The 19,128-nt window shown below is 37.0% G+C and overlaps 1 protein-coding gene, 1 long non-coding RNA gene and 1 other non-coding gene across 6 annotated transcripts in view; 1 reads left to right on the forward strand and 2 right to left on the reverse strand.

Moving 5' to 3' along the window:
* Positions 1-19,128, reverse strand: part of DLGAP5 (DLG associated protein 5) — a 40,720-nt gene that overhangs the window by 11,271 nt on the left and 10,321 nt on the right. For all 4 annotated transcript variants that reach the window (XM_023255707.2, XM_023255706.2, XM_045059937.1 and 1 more), the window contains 9 exons: positions 17,845-17,929; positions 17,631-17,750; positions 16,583-16,653; positions 14,745-15,019; positions 13,451-13,578; positions 12,978-13,101; positions 10,015-10,100; positions 9,083-9,243; positions 3,744-3,836 (listed from right to left, as the gene is read on the reverse strand). In XM_023255707.2, the coding sequence (XP_023111475.1) occupies positions 3,744-3,836; positions 9,083-9,243; positions 10,015-10,100; positions 12,978-13,101; positions 13,451-13,578; positions 14,745-15,019; positions 16,583-16,653; positions 17,631-17,750; positions 17,845-17,929 (1,143 nt within the window). The remainder of the gene's footprint in view (positions 1-3,743; positions 3,837-9,082; positions 9,244-10,014; positions 10,101-12,977; positions 13,102-13,450; positions 13,579-14,744; positions 15,020-16,582; positions 16,654-17,630; positions 17,751-17,844; positions 17,930-19,128) is intronic.
* Positions 7,665-13,420, forward strand: LOC123386094. Its single transcript, XR_006599614.1, has 4 exons — positions 7,665-7,878; positions 10,429-10,494; positions 12,961-13,121; positions 13,357-13,420. It is a non-coding gene; the product is annotated as an uncharacterized LOC123386094 (long non-coding RNA).
* Positions 18,259-18,365, reverse strand: LOC111561034. Its single transcript, XR_002743404.1, has one exon. It is a non-coding gene; the product is annotated as a U6 spliceosomal RNA (small nuclear RNA).

Consider the following 19,128-nt stretch of genomic DNA (forward strand, 5'->3'; position numbering starts at 1 on the left):
GCTATCACCTAAATCAATCCTAAGAGTCATCCAGAAAGGTTATAGGAAGTAGCACTGAGCTGGAATCACAGTTAGCCAGGCTACAAGACCAGGCGAAGAAAGGGTTGGAACGTGCAAAAAATAGCATGTTTGCAAAGCCAGAAGTGAAAGAAAGCATAGCAGAGCTGGGAGGTAACAACAGATAGATTTTAAAATCCCTTGCATGTAACCATTTTAAAGAGCCACATTTATACAGAGGACAAAGAAATAGAGTTTATCGATGACTTTTAATCAGGAGATTAACATTATCGGCTTTGTGTTTCGAAAGGTCATTCTGTCTATAGCCTGGAGAATGGAGAACTGACTGGAGGTTACAAGTCAGTTAGGAAGGAGTCTATTGCACTGATACTGGGTAAAGATGATAGTAATTAGATTAAGGAGGAGGAATGGAAAAGCCATGAATGGCTTCAAGAGATATGTTAAGGGGGAGAACTGAGAGGACTTAGCAATCTATTGGATGTGTGGAGGGTAGAGATGGTGAAATAGAGAAAGGACTAAAGAAGATACCTCAGACACCTAGTGGGAATATCGTTCTCTGAGACAGAAATATCAATGTGTGTGCAGATGACTTCAGTTTGGGACTTTTTTTTTTTTTAATCATTTTAATGTTTATTTTTGAGAGAGAGAGACACACACAGAGTGCAAATGGGGGAGGGGCAGAGAGAGAGGCACAGAATTTGAAGCAGGCTGCAGGCTCTGAGCTGTCAGCCCCGATGTGGGGCTCAAACCCATGAATCGTGAGATCATGACCTGAGCTGAAGTCGGACGCTTAAGTGACTGAATCACCCAGGTGCCCCGAGGCATACTGATTTCAAGTTTTATGGAGTCAGGATATATAGAGGTAGAGCTTAGCAGTACTTGTGGTTTGAAATACAGATTTGGGACTCATCACAGGATGGGGAAGATTGCACAGAAAAAATGTGGAAGGAAAGAAGAGAGTTGAGGTAGGAATAAGAGTATCACAAACATTTAAGGGATAAATGGAAAAACAAACATACAAACATGACTGAAAATGGGCACAGAGACAGGAGGAAAAATTAGAATATAATTTCAAGAAAGAGGGAATCAACTGTATTTAATCCTGCAGAAGGATTAGATTTTATAATTAAGTAAGTAATAACTCAGCAACTAGAGAATCAATACCCCTGGTGATAACTGTTCTAGAGGCATCAAGAAGGGTGAAGTTGACTTGCAGTGAGTTGGAGAGATAAGTGAGGACCAAAACAGTAACCGCAGAGTACAGACAACTTTTCCAGGAAACTTATCTGTGATTCGGAGATGGGAACATCACAGGTTTAAGGGTTTTTTAATGTAAGCAAAGCTAAGACCCTCAAACATGTCTAAAAACTGATGGAAAAGAGAGAGGAAGAGAGGAAAAAAAGGCTAATTGATGGAATGACAGATCGATGAATAAGAGGGAAGAGGATCAAAGTATAGGTATTAATTTTACTTTATTTGTTTGATAATCTTAATAATAGCCTGTAAAATAGAGTAAGAGGAGAGAGACACCTGGTGATAAGTGACAGAATTACAAGGCTCTGATATAACGCTATCTGCAGCACTGATGATGTTCATGTTTCCAGGACTGAGTACTCAATAAGAAATACCCATGGTAGCTTCAAGTTGTCCCAGCATTCTTCACTGTTTAGCAGATTTGAAATTCATTCAATTAATTTAGTCACTGTCCTCAGCGTCCTTGTCATGAGACTTCATTAGTCAAATAATTTGGTAATAAATTCTTTTAAATTCTTATTTATTTTTGAGAGAGAGACAGAGAGAGCATGTACATGTGTGCGAATACGAGCAGGGGAGGGGCAGAGAGAAAGGGAGAGAGAGTCCCAAGCAGGTTCCACACTCAGCTCGGAGTCTGACGGGACTTGATCTCATGACCATGAGATCATGACCTGAGCTGAAATCAAGGGTTGGACACTTAACAGACTAAGCCATCCAAGTACCCCTGTGTAACAGGTTCTTTTAATACTCTACTATCTTAAGTCCCTAAGATAGGATTTAAAACAGACATTTTATTTGGGTTACATAAGAATAAAGTACTAAACTAGAAACCTAATTCTATAACCAAAGGTATTCTTCTAAAATATAAAGAGGGGTGCCTGGGTAGCTCAGTTGGTTAAGCACATCTGACTCTTGATTTTGGCTCAGATCGAATCTCAGATCTCATGGTGGTGAGATCGAGCCCCTCGTTGGGCTCTGCACTGGGCATACAGCCAGCTTGGAATTCTCTCTCTCCCTCTCTCTCCCTGCCCCTCCCCCGCTTGTGCACATGTGCACGCGCACACTCTCTCTCAAAAAAAATACAACTAAATAAAAATAAAATATAAAGAAACACTGGCAATGCTCTAAGGTGGTTTGAGAAGTATCCATTTGACCAGAAACTCTGAGTTCAAAACATTACTAGAAAAAAAAAGTACTACAAATAGAGAAGAATGGGATCTTTCATGTTAACAAAGCAAATTTTAGAGAAAATAGGAAAATTTACAAGATAAAGCATAGGGAAGAAGACAGATGTTCTAAAGAGCCATTGTCCCTCTTTCCTATTTAAAAACTATTTCATTTTGAAATAGAGCACACAATTGGGGCACCTGGGTGGCTCAGTCGGTTAAGCGGCTGACTTCGGCTCAGGTCACGATCTCGCGGTCTGTGAGTTCGAGCCCTGCGTCGGGCTCTGTGCTGACAGCTCGGAGCCTGGAGCCTGTTTCAGATTCTGTGTCTCCCTCTCTCTCTGACCCTCCCCCATTCATGCTCTGTCTCTCTCTCTGTCTCAAAAATAAATAAACGTTTAAAAAAATTAAAAAAAAAAAAAACAAGAAATAGAGCACACAAAAGAATATATAAAAACAAAGAGGTGGCATAGCCTACTGATTAAGAACATGGATTCTGGAAAGAGAAGCATGGCCGTGAAACATAGCTCCGCATTTGGCAAGTGATTTAATCTTTCTGGACGTGAGGTTTCTCAACTGTAGCTTGGGGAGAACAGAGCCTACTTCACAGGACTGTTGTGATGATTAAATGAGCTTATACACATAAAATACATAGAACAATACTTGGCACACACTAAGCATTATATCAATTATGTAGTACTCCTGTTATTATTAGAACAAAATGGATGTTTTACAACAAAATGTACAGTTTGAAGTGTAAAACAAACATGCAGGGGTGCCTGAATGGCTCATTCAGTTGAGTGGCCAACTCTTGATTTCAGCTCAGGTCATGATCTCACAGTATGTGGGTTTGAGCCCCACATCTGGCTCTGTGCTGACAGTAAGGACCTTGCCTGGGATTCTCTCTCCTTCTCTCTGTGCCCCTTCCCCAATCATGCTGTCTTGCTCTCTCTCTCTAAATAACAAATAAACTTTAAAAATATATTTAAAACAAACAAACATGCATATACCCACTATTTGGTAACTTAGAAGCCCTTTGCGTGTCCCCATTCAATTATAGCCCCTACCTCCTGCCCTCCAGAAAGAATTTAGTGTTTAGCTGAATTTAAGATCTGGCTGATTTAGAATTTAGCTGAATTTCATTGCTTCTTCAAAGGCAATCCAGACGTTGTATGTAATATATGGAACTTTACTGGTAAAAAGATGAAAAATCTGAAGCTAAATGTTTTTAAAGCTGAAAAATAAAAATTCATTAAATTAGAAGAATCTATGTTAGAAATTTGGATATAAAACCCACACACTTACCCGAAAGACTTTTTTGTTTGTATTATTATTGTTCTGCCATCCAGATTCCTCAAGTTTAGTCAAATTGTTGAATTTTTGGTTTACATCTTCTATCTGTTAGTAAATAAAGCACATGTTTATCAGATTAATCCTAACTTTATTAAAATGAAAAACCAGTGAACTGAAGCTTCAAAAAAATTGAGAATGGTGAGTTGGACTGATGGCATATAAAATTAGACGAAGCCATCCTCAATTTAGTATTCAAATTAAGAATTCTTATGGTAAAATTGTTATTTGTGCTTTGACAAACTTCCAAAATCTACAGAAAAGATGTCAAATATGAAGAACCCTCCTAATTTATTTTTGACCATTAAAATGTAGGAGGGATATCCTAGATGTTTGTTTCCTAAACTATACAATGTGAACACGATATGTCTTTTTCTTTTTTTTTTTTTTAAACACAATGTCTTTTGCAAATACTTTCAGTCTGTGGCTTGCCTTCTCATTCTCTTGACAGAATCTTATTTTAAAAGATACATGTAATATACCTACTAGCAGGATAAGAATGTATGATCCTTATCCTTCTGGTATGGTCCTCATCTCAACTAGTTATCTAAAGTGGCGCCTTCTGTGCACCACTTTAGGGAAGATCAGAACAAGCCTTCCTGCATTCCGGTCAAGGCTTACGTTCTTACGTTAACCTCCATGGGGCCTAGAAAATGTAGCCCCAAGAGAGGTCATTGTATAGGCGTGGACAAGATGCAGGGCCAAAGATGGAGTCAGTGTTGTCAGTGTATGATTCCCATCTTTCTGGTACTTCCAGTCTCCTCCAAAGAGGAAACCATTGTTAATAATTTAGTAAACATGCTTCAAACCCCCTATTATGCATTTATACACATGCATACTCTCAATTTCTCTCTCCCGAAAAAATGTAAATGTCAAAAAGATTCAGGATTACACTATGACCAACTGATGTTCAACAATGTGTCAATGTAATCCAATGAGGAAAGGATAGTCTTTTCAACAACAGTACTGGGGAAATTGGATATACACACAAAAAAAGATGAATTTAAACTCTTACCTATATCATACACAAAAATGAACTCCAAATGAATCATATACCTAACTGTAGAGCCAGAACTACACTTTTAGAAAAAAAACATAAGAAAATCTTTGTGAGCTGACATTTGGCAAAAAAAGAGTTCTTAGACATGGTGTCAAAGATCACAACATAGAAGAAAAAAGTTGATAAGTTGAATATCATCAAAATTAAAAACACTTACACTTCAAAAGACACCATTAAGAAAATTAAGACAAGCTACAAAGTGGGGGAAAATATTTGCAAATAATATTTCTGATAAAAGACTTGTCTTCAGAATATACAAAGAACAGTTAGAACTCAATAACAAAAAGACAAACCCAATTTAAAATGGCCAAAAGATTTGAATAGAAATTTCACCAAAGAAGACATTTAAATGGCTAACAAACACATGAAAAGATAATTATCATAATTCATTAGGGAAATGCAAATCAAAACTACAACAAATACTTCGTACCCACTAGGATGGTTCCACTAGACAGACAGTAACAAGTACCAGTCAGGATGTGGAGACATAGGAAAACTCATACATTGTTGGCAGGAAAGTAAAATATTACAATCACTTTGGCAAACAGTATGGCAGTTTCTTAAAAGTCAAACGTAAATTTACTACATGTCCTAGCAATATCTAGATATTTACCTCAAGAGAAATTAAAACTTATGTCCACACTAAGATTTGTATGTGAATATTCAAAGAAGATATTCATAATCACCAAAGTAGAAACAATCCAAGTGTCCTTCAACTGGTGAATAGAGAATGGTGTATTTACCCAAAGAACTACTACTCAGCAATGAAAAGGAACGAAGTACAGATACATCGCACAACATGGAAGAACCTCAAAAACATCATGCTAAGTGAAAGAAGCCACATATGAAAGACTACATATGGTATTATTTTACTTAATATGAAGTGTCCAGAAAAGGCAAATCTATGGAGTAAGTTGCTTGGGGCTGGGAGTGGGAATGGGGATTCACTTGCATACAGGAAAGAAAGGTCTTTTAATGCTGAAAATATTCTACACTTGGATTGTGGTGACGGTTGCACAACTCTGCAAATTTACTGAAAATCATTGAACTGTGCATTCAGAACTGGTAAGTTTTATGATATTAAACTTCAGAAAAGCTCTTAAAGGAAAAAAAAAAAAAAAAAAAAGGTCCCAGAAGGCAACTTGAAGAGGCTCCCAATGGCCAAAGCTGGGAAATGAGTATCAACAGATACTAAATATAAACAATATAAACACATCAAATACCTTCAAATCTATCAATTATTAACATTAAAACACAAAAATTCATTGGTTACTATTGACTGATGCTAGTGAAACAACTCATTATCAAAACTGGAAAATATGTAAAAACTGGTCATAAAGCAATACTTAACATCACCATGACTACCTCAACACTATTCACGTCAGGGCCATACAGCAATGGACATTATCTTTCCTTCACTTTTTCTCTACTCTGAATACTGTTTTTTCTTTTCATTTGCTTGGTTTTTATTTATCTATCATCAATTCACCTCTAAATTTTATAAAAAACTCCTCTAAATACAATTTAAAAAGCAAACAGGGGCGCCTGTGTGGCTCGGTCAGTTGAGCATCCGACTCTGGATTTCAGCTCAGGTCATGATCCCAGGGTCACGTGATGGAGCCCCACTTGGCCTGGAGCCTGCTTGGGATTCTCTCAATTTCTCCCTCTGCCCCTCTCCTACTTGTCTTTTTTCACTCTCTCTAAAAATAAAAAATAAGTGAAAAAGCTAGCAAACAAATCAGGTATTATATATTTAGCTCAGTCTCACACAGACCAGGTCCTCCTGCTCTAATCTCAACCACTGCTTCGTAAACTACACACCTCACCACAACTCAGCCCCAATTCCCTTACCCCTTTCTGACACTCAGTCCCACCTCCTCCCATTTCTTGGTTTACTCCATCATTTTTGTGAGGTACATTCTCACTTGGTTTTCTAAGAAAGAGAACATGGGAGGTAAAATTTGAGACTGTGTCTAAAAAGTGCCTTTTCACCCTCCCATATGATTGGTTGAGTACAAAACTCCAAGTTGGAACTTATTTTCTCTCAGAAGTTTGAGGGCATTGTTTTCTCAGCTTTCAGTGTTGCTGTTGAGAAATCCAAGGCTATTCTGATTCTTGATCCTTTGTATAAGACTTGTTTTCTCTCTCTGGAAGTTTCTAGATTTTTCTCTTCATCCCTAAAGTTGCACAATCATATTTAATAATGTGCATTGGTGTGGGCTTACTCTGATTCACAATGCTAGACACTCAATGGCTCCCTTCGATCTGGAATTCAGGTCCTCCAGTTTGGGAAAAAAATTTCAACTATTTCATTGGTTATTTCCTCTCCATTATTTTTTCTGTTCTCTTTTTCTGGAATTCCTATTATTTAGATATTACACTTCCTAGACCAGTCCACTTAACCTTCTTATCTACTTCTTACCTTATTCAATCTCTGCTACTTTACATCTCTCTCTTTGCTCTATTTTATGGGCGATCTTAACTTCATATTCCATCTTTCTACTGAATCTTACATTTCTGCTCTCACAGTTTTTAACTTCAAAGAATAATTTTTGTTGTTCTCTGAATGTTTTTTTAATAGCTGTTCTTAATAGACAGATGAAACATCTGTTCCCTTTGAGAATATTAACACTTGCATGTAAAAGTTCTTTTCTGGGGTGCCTGGGTGGCTCAGTCAGGTAAGCGGCCGACTTCGGCTCAAGTCATGATCTCAAGGTTTGTGAGTTCAAGGCCCGCGTTGGGCTCTGTGCTGACAGCTAAGAGCCTGGAGTCTGCTTCAGATTCTGTGTCTCCCTCTCTCTCTGCCCTTCCCCTGCTTGTGCCCAGTCTTTCTGTCTCTCTCAAAACAAATAAACATTTAAAAAAAAAAAAGTTATTTTCTCCTTGTATTATCTTCATTTCCTTCATCCAAAAAGTTTTCTTCCTGAGAAGAAACTTGCTTTTGACTTTTTTTTTTTTCTTTTTTTCAGATTCAAGGCTGTCCTCAAATGTCTAATGACTTTTGGCTACTGGTTCCTGAAATAATATTTTGTATGTACATCTATAAAATAAGTCAAGAAGCTAGAAAGTGTCATCTCCTCCCATGCTTTTCCTGATCTTCCTAGTGATTCCCTCCACTATAGCACTTTGTACATTAGATTAGAATTATATCCTGTGTCTGACTCACTAATAAACTACAAGCTTCTCTGGGAGAGAGAATGTGCCTTATTTTTCAACTTCTGGTATAATGCCTGGCACACAGTTAGAACTCAATAACTGCTAGATGATCTGAATTAGTAAGGACGAGATTTGCTCATTTTTCTAAAGTGCAGAATCATTACAGTCTAAACAACATTCCAAACTATCCAGAAATCATCCTGACAACACAAGGAAGAAGTTGACATCATTTATAAAATTTAGACAGTACTTTAATTTTTTTTCATGTTTATTTATTTTTGAGAGAGGGAGAGCACATGAGTGAACATGAGCGGGGGGGAGGGGGGAGCAGAGAGAGAGGGAGACACAGAATCCGAAGCAGGCTCCAGGCTCTGAGCTGTTAGCACAGAGCTTGACGCAGGGCTTGAACCCACAAACTGCAAGATCATGACCTGAGCTGAAGTCGGCTGACTCAGTTAACTGACTGAGCCACCTAGGTCCCCCTAGACAGTACTTTACAGTTTATAAAGATGCTGTCTGATATCTCATTTAACATTATTGATACCTAAAAAGCAGTTCCATTACCCCCATTTTATTATTGTTAACCTCTTTTTTTTAGTGTTTATTCACTTTTGAGATACAGAAAGACAGAGCACAAGTGGGGAAGGGCCAGAAAGAGAGGGAGACACAGAATCCGAAGCAGGCTCCAGGCTCCAAGCTGTCAGCACAGAGCCCAATGTGGGGCTTGAACTCACAAACTGTGAGATCATGACCTGAGCTGAAATCAGATGCTTAACTGACTAAGCTACCCAGGCGCCCCAACCTCATTTTTTAATCTCATTTTTTTTAATGTTTATTTTATTTTTGAGAAAGAGAGCACAAGCAAGGGAGGGGCAGAGACAGAGGGGGAGAAAGGATCCTAAGCAGGCTCTGTGCTAACAGCAGAGGAGCCCGATGCGGGGCTTGAACTCATGAACCATGAGATCATGACCTGAGCCAAAATAGGAGGCTCAACTGACTGAGCCACCCAGGTGCCCCAACCTCATTTTCAAAAAGATCAGGCTCAGAGTTAATATAATGAAAATGCTTGACCACGTACCTGAAAACTAACCATATCCCAAAATCCATCCAGATCTGTACAGGTCGTCTCCTTCTCACCTCGTTTGTATTCACAATTGTCCACCAGCCCTTCAAACTGCTTGAACCTTTCCTTCATAAGGAGTCTTGTTTGCCCAACTGCTGTGCGAATAAGATCTTTAGCTAGAGGAAAGATGAGGTTTTTAAAAGTTAAAAGACAAAAAAAAAAAAAAACTAGACCTATATTGCCAGCCCACCAATTGATAAGGCCTCACCATAAATTTCAAAATTTTTAACTTAATGCAAAACAAAAAACAGCACTGCAAAACTCTGTCTTACAAATACTGAGCATTAACTGCCTGCTTCAATTCCTGCTAAAAATCAGCAATATTCATTCTCATACATACCGCTGCACAATAAATGGCATTTTACCTCTACTTGTATTTAATAAGAATTCAGCCTCAAACAACTCATCACACAACAGTAACCACGAAGGGCTTCACATTGACAGAACACAAATGACTTTTTTCTAAACAGCTTCCCAAATAAGTCAAATTAAGGAATTTTTCTGAAAATCTGTTCCATATTGATTTAGGTAGTGATTTCCATATTGATTATTGATTTGGGATTATTTTCATTCAGAAAAAATTTCTGTTTAATTAAACAATACCAGTTACAGATGTCACTCATAGTTATATAAAAAATATCTAATAATAAGCAAATGTCTAATTTCCAGGAATAATCAATATTCCAATTCCTTGTATCTCTTAAGTCATGTATCAATTTAGCACAGAGATATTAGCAAATGTATGTTGAGATATAAAAAATTCCTGCTGTTTTGAATAACAATGTAACTATGAAGTTGGACACTAGATCTTTATGTTTCAGATAAATGTATAACTATATTTAAAAACACAAAACTAAAACATAAAAAAAATATAAACATTCCCTCACCATCATCTGGAATGTCCAATTCAAGCTTCCTGTCCCACTCCAAGCAGTGCGAAGTTAATTTCTCAGTTTCTGACTGAAGAATATTTCTAAAATTATGATATACATTTGTTTTACAAATGTTTCTCATACTAATATCTAAGTATTTGCATTATGACACACATAACATTAGAAAGGTGTAAAAGATAGGCACGATGTTAATTTTTCAGCGTTGATGCTGATTTTATGAATTGTGATACATTAAATCCATAAATACAAGTTGATACCCTATGTCCATCTTTCTACACCTAGAACTTATGCAAATGGTTAGTGCCAAGAGCCCACTTTTCACACTACACTATTATTTCCAACTTCTTCTGTTCTTATTTTTCAGAGACTTCACAGAAATAATCGGATGTTCTTTATCTCTGTTATTAGTTCTCTGTTATTGCCCATGGAATGAAGACCAACTCAACTCTCAAGAGTAAGCTGAAGCCAAACACTGTAAGTATGGAATTACAGTTATAAGGCCCTACAGGTTTTCTTTAATTAGTAGGCTTTGCTTGCCACTCCAAAGGCAGTGGTTCTCAACAGGGGTCAATTTTGTATCCACCTCCCCCCCCACCCCGCCCTCCCCGGACATATTTGACACTGTCTAGAGGCATTTTTGTCATGAACTGGAGGGGCACTACTGGCCAAGGATGTTACCAAACAATCTGGAATGCAGAAGATGGTCCCCATGAGAATTATCTAGTCTAAAATGTCAATAGTGCCAAGGTTAAGAAACTGGTCTAAGGTGATCGTAATCTGTTTCTTTATAAAAAGCATCCTAGCAGGAGAAACTGAGGATAGTTTTTATTTCCTAGAAGAAAAATTTAGCTGTTTATATCTAATAGCATGACAGAGAATGACTTAATTTATGAGAAAGGAGACCTGGCTTAGATCTGATGTTATTAAGTTGGGTAAATTGCTCATTGTCTCAATGTCTCACAGTTGAAAACACAACGGATTAGCTAAATCTCTAAAATTCATTACAGTTCTAAAATCTCAAGCTCTAAAAATAATTGAAGTGGCTTTCAAACACATAAAAAGAAACTTGTTAATAATAGAATAAATAAACATTAAAACTGCAGCAAGATAGTATCTTACCTACTTATCTACTTGATTGGCAAAGCTCAAAAAATTGTTAATCTTATGTTGAAAAAGGTATGAGAATGTCCTTGCTGCATTTACTAAAGAAAAACAGCATCGGGGTGCCTGGGTGGCTCAGTCGGTTGGGTGTCCGACTTCAGCTCAGGTCATGATCTTGCAGTTCATGGGTTCGAGCCCCGCATCAGGCTCTGTGCTGACAGCTCAGAGCCTGGAGCCTGCTTCGGATTCTGTGTCTCCCTCTCTCTCTGCCCCTCCCCTGCTCATGCTCTGTCTCTGTCTCAAAAATAAATAAAACATTAAAAAAAAAAAAGAAAAACAGCATGTACATAAGCATGTTGTGCTCATGCCTGTGTGTGGATTATCATTTGGAAAATTTGAATACTGACTGGATATTTTATGACATTAATTATTATTATTACATTAAGCACAATAAATATTATGGTTAATGTTAACATGAGTTTTCAACTTTGAAAAATACCTACAGAAATATTAATGGGTGAAGTGATATGATTATTTGGGATTTTCTTAAAACATCTTGGGTCAGAAGTATATGTAAATATGAAACAAGATTGACCCTGAGTGATGAGTACAAGGGAATTCAGTGTACTGTTCCCTGTACTTTCATATGTTTTAAATTTTCCACAATAAAAAGTTTAAAAAAAAAAAAAAGAAGAGCATGTAATTATTTCCTGTGTGATGTGGAATGGTGGGGCCTTTCTCCAAATGCAGTCCACTGATTTGTTTCCAAGGCCTGTTAAGTGACATGGTTGAGTTTCCCCAAAAGGATGTTAATTTTCACTCTTCACAGATGGAAAAACATAAATCTACTTCATGACTTAGTAGGCCAAAGAGCTTCCTACCATCTCCCACTAACCTTCCTTTGTAAAATAAAGGTTAACTCAGTTTCTTTGTCGAGGGTGTAAACAGTATGAGAAAATAGGAATTCCCATAACTTGCTGAAAGGAATGTAAATTGAGGTTGTTATATATTTTCACATGAGAGAACTGGAATGCATACAAGGTTGTTCCTTGCAGCCTTGATTGTATTAGTAACGGACTGACCTCAGTGTAAATAATGAGCAACAGCAATTTACTATTAAGTAAGTAGTGGTACATCACATAATGGATACTATATGGTCATTAAACACACACACACACACACACACACACACACACACAACACAAACAACACGAGTAAGCTCTTTAAGTATTAAAATGGAATGTCTCCCACAATGAACATTAAACGAAAGCAGAATAGTAAACTACTGTGTATATTAAAAAGGGGAAAAAATATATATGCTTGTCTACGTATATGTTATCTCTCTGAAAGTTTTCATAAAACATCAGTAACACTGGCCTCCATGGAAGATTAACCATGGGGTTAGGAGACAGTTGAGAAAGGGCTTCTCACTTGTACCTTTTTCTACCTTTTGAACTAGGAACCACATGAATTAAAGTACCAGCTACTGAAAACATAATTAAAAAAAGGTTTTTTTTAATGTTTATTTACTTTTGAGAGAAAGACAGAGTGTGAGTGGGGGAAGGACACAGAGAAGGAGAGACAGAATCTGAATCAGGCTCCAGGCTCTGAGCTGTGCCCACAGAGCCTAATGTGGGACTTGAACTCACAGACCATGAGATCTTGACCTGAGCTGAAGTCGGATGCTTAACTGACTGAGCCACCCAGGACGCCCCCATAATTAAAATTTAAAAGATAAATAAAAATCACTCAGAGTTTAATTCATGTATTATATAAAGGTTAAAATAGTTTAATTTGGGTTTTAAATATCTAGACATTAATGCAAACATTTTACACTAGGATCAAAATGGACAAACCTGAAATATGGCACATCATGTTGTGGCTGAGATACCTGATCTTCATTTATTTCAAGTGATGGGACTTCTTTTGTTGGGAGGCCATTTGAATTTTTAGTAGTTTCATCTTTATTTAAGACATGTTCTACAAAGAAAACACCACAGGTAAATTTCAAAGCAGCAGTTTTTCTAAAATGCCATCCCCTACAAAAGACAAAATTTTAGAATCCTTCAATTTTTTCATTGTTGAACTTTAACATTTTATTTCTGCTTCAGTGATTTCATTTATCACATCTCCTCTCAAGTGTCTTGACATTTTCATCTCTTCAAATTTGCATTTCCCCCCTTCTCTCAGTCTGCATTCCTCATTCCAATTCTCTGTCTGGATGTCTTTCCCCAGGTTTCCCATCTCTTCAGACTCTGTGTGGCTCTAAACAAATCTCTGATAAATCATAGTCTAGAAGGTAAGTAAAAATTTAATTAAAATACCATACCTTTATTCCAAACTGTGAGAGAACCCAAAGGACACTGCAGTTTATTTGCATCTTGATGTACTATCTTCGCAGAGGAAGTTTTACACTTTTGGGCCAGAATTTCTTTTGTTGGTTCTTGAGTCTTAGCACTAAAAGCAATAGCAAAAATACACTTTATGAAGCATGAGCCCTATATATCTAATTGAAGTATTTCAAAATTACATTGCTTTTTAAAAACCTGGGATAAAATAAAAATACTTATTTTTATTTTATTTTAAATATTTATTTTTGAGAGAGCACAGCATGAGCGGGGCAGAGAGAGGGGGACAGAGGATACGAAACAGAGTCTGCAGTGATAGCAGCAAGCCCCACGTGGGCTCGAACTCACTGACCACAAACTTATGACCTGAGTTGAAATCAGACACTCAACCTACTGAGCCACCCAAGTGCCCCGAAATGTTTATTTTTAAAACAATAGGTCCATTCTGGAGCAGAAAAATTTAAACACCTATGTAGTGGGAATGTTCATCTTCACTAATTATAATGAGATCTAAATACTTTGAAGATCTCTTAATGGAATAAACACTTAGCAGTCTTGCTGCTGCTGGGCAGTTTCTAGTAAATCTGCCAACAGCCAGTCTGCAAAACAATCCTGTCTTTTCTTTTAAAGAGTCCAACTGATCCCTCTCCCCGCTCCACTTTGCAAGTTAATCAGTTTTTCTAAAGTGTACTCAGCAAAAGAACACAAACCAAAGCCCACGTCTGAGCTACAGTATTATAGCAACTTCTTTTTTTTTTTTAATGTTTATTTATTTTTGAGAGAGACAGAGAGAGAGAGAGAGAGAGAGAGAGAGAGAGAGAGCAAGCATGAGCGTGGGAGGGGCAGAGAGAGAGGGAGACACAGAATCTGAAGCGGGCGCCAGGCTCCGAGCTGTCAGCACAGCCTGATGCAGGGCTCGAACTCACAAACCACAAGATCATGACCCGAGCCGAAGTCAGACATTTAACTGACTGAGCCACTCAGGTACCCAGGCAACTTCTTCTAAAAATTTATTTCCAAGTGTTATAATAAAGTCACTTATTAAAAGCAATGAAACATAAATTGTACTAGGAAAATAAGGTTAATAACAATGCACAGGAAATATCAAAACTGTCAAATAGATTATTGTAGCCTTCTGAAGAACTTTTTAACCAAATTTTAATGAATTATCATTAAATTAACTAAATAATAACTTTTAAAAAGCACAGGCCAAATCTAAGAAAGGCATTTGTTACCATCTTAGCAAGGAATTCATTATTAACATTACATTCTTACATTTCTGTTTCTAAAGGGGTCCAGGTATAACTGGGTGTCAAGAAAGCATTGGCACTTCTGGGAGTCATAGGTGTTACTTGATAGGTCCTCAGACCATCCAATGGCTGAAACATAAAATCTTGAGGTGCGAAGGAATTCTTTCCTTTCGTTTTTGCAGTATTTGTCTTAGGTAAGTTTTCTAGTTTTGATAAGACTCCATCTGGATCCATTCCATTTGTTGTACTGGCTTGTGAATCCAAAGTATTTTCTTCACTATCAAGTTTAAAAGAAATGACCTAGTTGTAAGTAAACAGAATAGAGTGAGAATTGCTCTTCTGGGATATATTTGACCAATTTTTACAGGCTGAAAATGTGACAGTTGAGATCTATGTCCCACATACATAATTTAAGAGACGACAAAACAAATACAATGAAATGTATATAAGGAATCAGAAGACCAGCTATACTAAACCAATGCTAAGATCCAGAAAGAGGGAGAACCAATCCTCATTATAGGAATAAATAATAGGTTTTAGGTATTACAACAAATTAAAATATATGAAAACTAAAATGGAAAAATTACTCACCTAACAAATACAGATCTCTTTTTACTTTGATTATGATGATAATTACAATAGCTTGAGAATCAGAAATCCAACGTTTATTAGATGACTACTACTGTCAAGTACCAAATCATTTCTGTAAATAACCTTGATTATAAATAACCTTGTCATATGAGCAAAATTATTTTTTAACATTACACAATAAGATGAACCATATAAAATGTGAAGTATATTTTATTTTTCAAGTCAATGTAATTACTTGGTTTTTTTAATAGAGATATAATTGACATGTAACATTGTATTAGTTTCAAGTGTATAACATGATTCAGTATTTGTATATATTGTGCAATGATCACCACAGTAAGTCTAGTTAACATGTATCACTATAGTTACAGAATTTTTTTGGTGATGAGAACTTTTAAGATCTACTCTAAGCAACTTTCAAATATGCAATACAATATTATTAACTATAGTCATAATGTGATATATTCCCAGGACTTATTTCAACCTGGACAAAAATTTAAGGGTGATACTATCTCTGAGGCCAACATGGAAGTGAAAGTAAAAACCTAGTGATAATCCTTAAAGAGGAAATCAATCTTAAGGGAAGAACATGAGGTCCAGCTGCTTACTCGTGAAGATTCACCCTATACTGTCTTCCTGGAGGATCCAGATTTGATTTTTTAGTAAAATCTAGCCAGGTTTTTTACAGCTTGGCAAAACTTTTCTTTTTAAGGTTAAGGAATTATAATGTGGCTTATAAACCAAGGAACTGGGCCCTCAAACTGGTGAATTTTTTTTGAAGACTCTACTAGACTCTATGCTAGATGCTATCAGAAATGTTAGGTTATTTAATTCTTAAAACTACTCCAAGTAAGTATTGCATGTTAGAGATGGGAAAACAAATTCATAACTTGTCCAAAGTTATCTAGCTAATTGGAAGCAGAGACAATATTCAAACTCACACCTAAATGAATCCAAAGTCAATACATTTCACCCTACTACATCTTATCGCTTAGTCAATTCTCATGTGAAGGTTTCTGTCAACTAATGTTATTGTATTTCTCTATATCCTGTTAACCAAATTATCCTTTCTCTAGCTATAAAGCTCTGAGGATATAATACCTGAAAGACAACAACAATATATCCTCTTCATGCTTCTTTATGGTTCAAGATGTTTTAACACACATGTAGGTTAATTCTCTTGAAGCAGCTCTGTATGCTTAATTTCAGCTTTATGCAAGTGGCAATGAGATTTTCAAAGTATCTAGGAATAAACAGATGTTTATACTCTACCTTTTCAGGTTTTGTTTCTATATTTTTGGCAGGTCTTCCTTGATTTGGTGCCTTTCTCTCTATTTCATGATCTAAAATAAAAGTGAAATAAAACAACCATTTTGATTAGATAGAAAATGCTACTTTAAAAGCACTAGGTGGGGGCGCCTGGGTGGCGCAGTCGGTTAAGCGTCCGACTTCAGCCAGGTCACGATCTCGCGGTCCGTGAGTTCGAGCCCCGCGTCGGGCTCTGGGCTGATGGCTTGGAGCCTGGAGCCTGTTTCCGATTCTGTGTCTCCCTCTCTCTCTGCCCCTCCCCCGTTCATGCTCTGTCTCTCTCTGTCCCAAAAATAAATAAAAACGTTGAAAAAAAAAATTTAAAAGCACTAGGTAATTTGGAATAGGAAAAAAGGCAGCAATAGGAATATATATCTTAAAGGATTTTTTTATTAAGTCATATTATAAAATGAGATAAAAACAGATGAAATTTCCTGCCAAGTAAAGGCCATCTGTTTTCAAAACCAAGTGTTAAGGTATTTTACTTTACCTTTTGCCTCTGAATATCAAGTAATTATAGAAAATTAGGAAAATAAAGAAAAGCACAAACACAACAAAATTAAAAATAACCCACGAATACATTACTCAGTAAGAATCATTAGTGTCACTTTAGTGTATGTTTTTCCAGTTTTATCCTACATTCACATATTCACATACATATTTTAGGATTGTGATCATAGTGTTCAGAATCTGACCTGTTTTTCTTTGCCCCCTCAATATATCATGTTCTTTCACAACACTGTCCTTAAATATTTACATTGTATTCCACCAAATGGATGGGCTGTAATTTATTTGGGCCATTAAATGTTCACTTTGAAGCACTGCTTACACCAATTCAGGTACTTCCACCTTTGAGTACCCACAGAATGCTACCTGGATGCTGAGGCATCGAACCTACCTTTAGGAACTGGAATCTCCTATTTCCTCCTCTCCTACTCAGAGAAGTACATGATGATTTTTAAAATTGAACACAAAAAACCTCAAAGACCAAAACACTCTAGATCATTCTTACCATTAGCTCTTGTGACTGGCTTTCTTGTTGTAGTAGATGAGACTGTTCTGGCATTCTGCTTTGCTGCTTGAGTGGCTGATCGAGTCATTCTCACTGATGTGGTCGTTACAGGCTGTACGGCTGTGGGAAAAATTAATCAAATCAAATGCTTTTTGTAATCATTAAATTACTGTTGTGGCAACATCAGAGCTTATAGTAACTGCTAAATTCCTACCTTTTCTCTCTTTGTCCAACACTTTTCTTTCAGAAGTTTGTCTTTGACCAGGTCGAATTGCTCGAACATCACTCCCATTATCAATCTATTTAAAAGATTAAGGTGCTATGTGATTTAATTGCATAATGAATCAAATCACCACATTTTTCCCCGAGGGGTTTTCAAGTTATTTTATTAATCCAACCGTAGAGACACCCCCCCCTCCCCCCCCCCCCGCCGCCATCTCTGCCACCCTCACTTTCTTCTGAAATGTTGTGGAGAAGAGAAGGATTGAGCAGACCCACTCCCTGAGGAGCCACTTCCAAAAGGTGGAAATAGGGGTGGGGGGAAGACATCACAAAAATAGCAACAGATAAAAGAGGGGCAACAGAAGCACAAGCACAACAGAAAGCCAAGGCAGTGGCGGATGGGGGGAGGAATATGGGATGCTTCAGGAACGTGTGTGTCATCCTTGCACAGGGGCCATGCTAATCTTCTCTGTATCGTTCCAATTTTAGTGTATGTGCGGCTGAAGCAAGCACTCAATTGCCACATTTTTTATCTATCAATTGACCCCCTCAGCTGAAATCTTACTATTATAAAATGACCTGGCCAAAAAAAAAAAATCACTTCTCCAAATAAAATGAGATGAAGAAAAAAGTTTTCCATGATATAGACTTCTTTATAGGCCTTTTTAGAATCCTAGACTTTAGAAAATGCTAATAACCTAAGCTATGAAAAATAGCTGACTATAGTCTTCTGAGAATCCCTTAAATAGGCTAGGCATGTTTTCACTTCAAGACCTTGAATTATGTCTAGAAAATTCTTCTCCTGGATAGAAAGCTCTTTCCCATAGTTCACTCTTCCATTCCTTATAAGACTTCAGTCAAAATGCCACCATGTCAGCGAGGCCCTGCTTGACTGCCCCAATCAAAATTCTGCCTGACACCCACTCCAGTACTCCCCTTCTCCCTTCACTTTTTATCCCCTCCATAATACTGATGACCATCTGACATACTATATACCTATTTTTTTACTGCCTAGTTCACATGTAAGCTCAATGAAAACAAGAAATTTTATTTTGTTCACTACTATGCCCTAGAGACTAGAGAAACATGGTAGTGACTCAAACATTCCTGAATACATGAAATTCAACTTCCTCACCTGATGAAGAGGCATATATTTCCCTCCTTGCCCACTTCACTTTATTTTAGCAATCTTCCTAATAACTTTATCCATAATCGTGTTTTGAAGACCCATAAGTTTATCATACCCACCCTATATGCTTTATATCCCTATCTACAT

The sequence above is a fragment of the Felis catus genome, chromosome B3 (genome assembly GCF_018350175.1).
Source record: "Felis catus isolate Fca126 chromosome B3, F.catus_Fca126_mat1.0, whole genome shotgun sequence".
NCBI classification, from domain to species: domain Eukaryota; kingdom Metazoa; phylum Chordata; class Mammalia; order Carnivora; family Felidae; genus Felis; species Felis catus.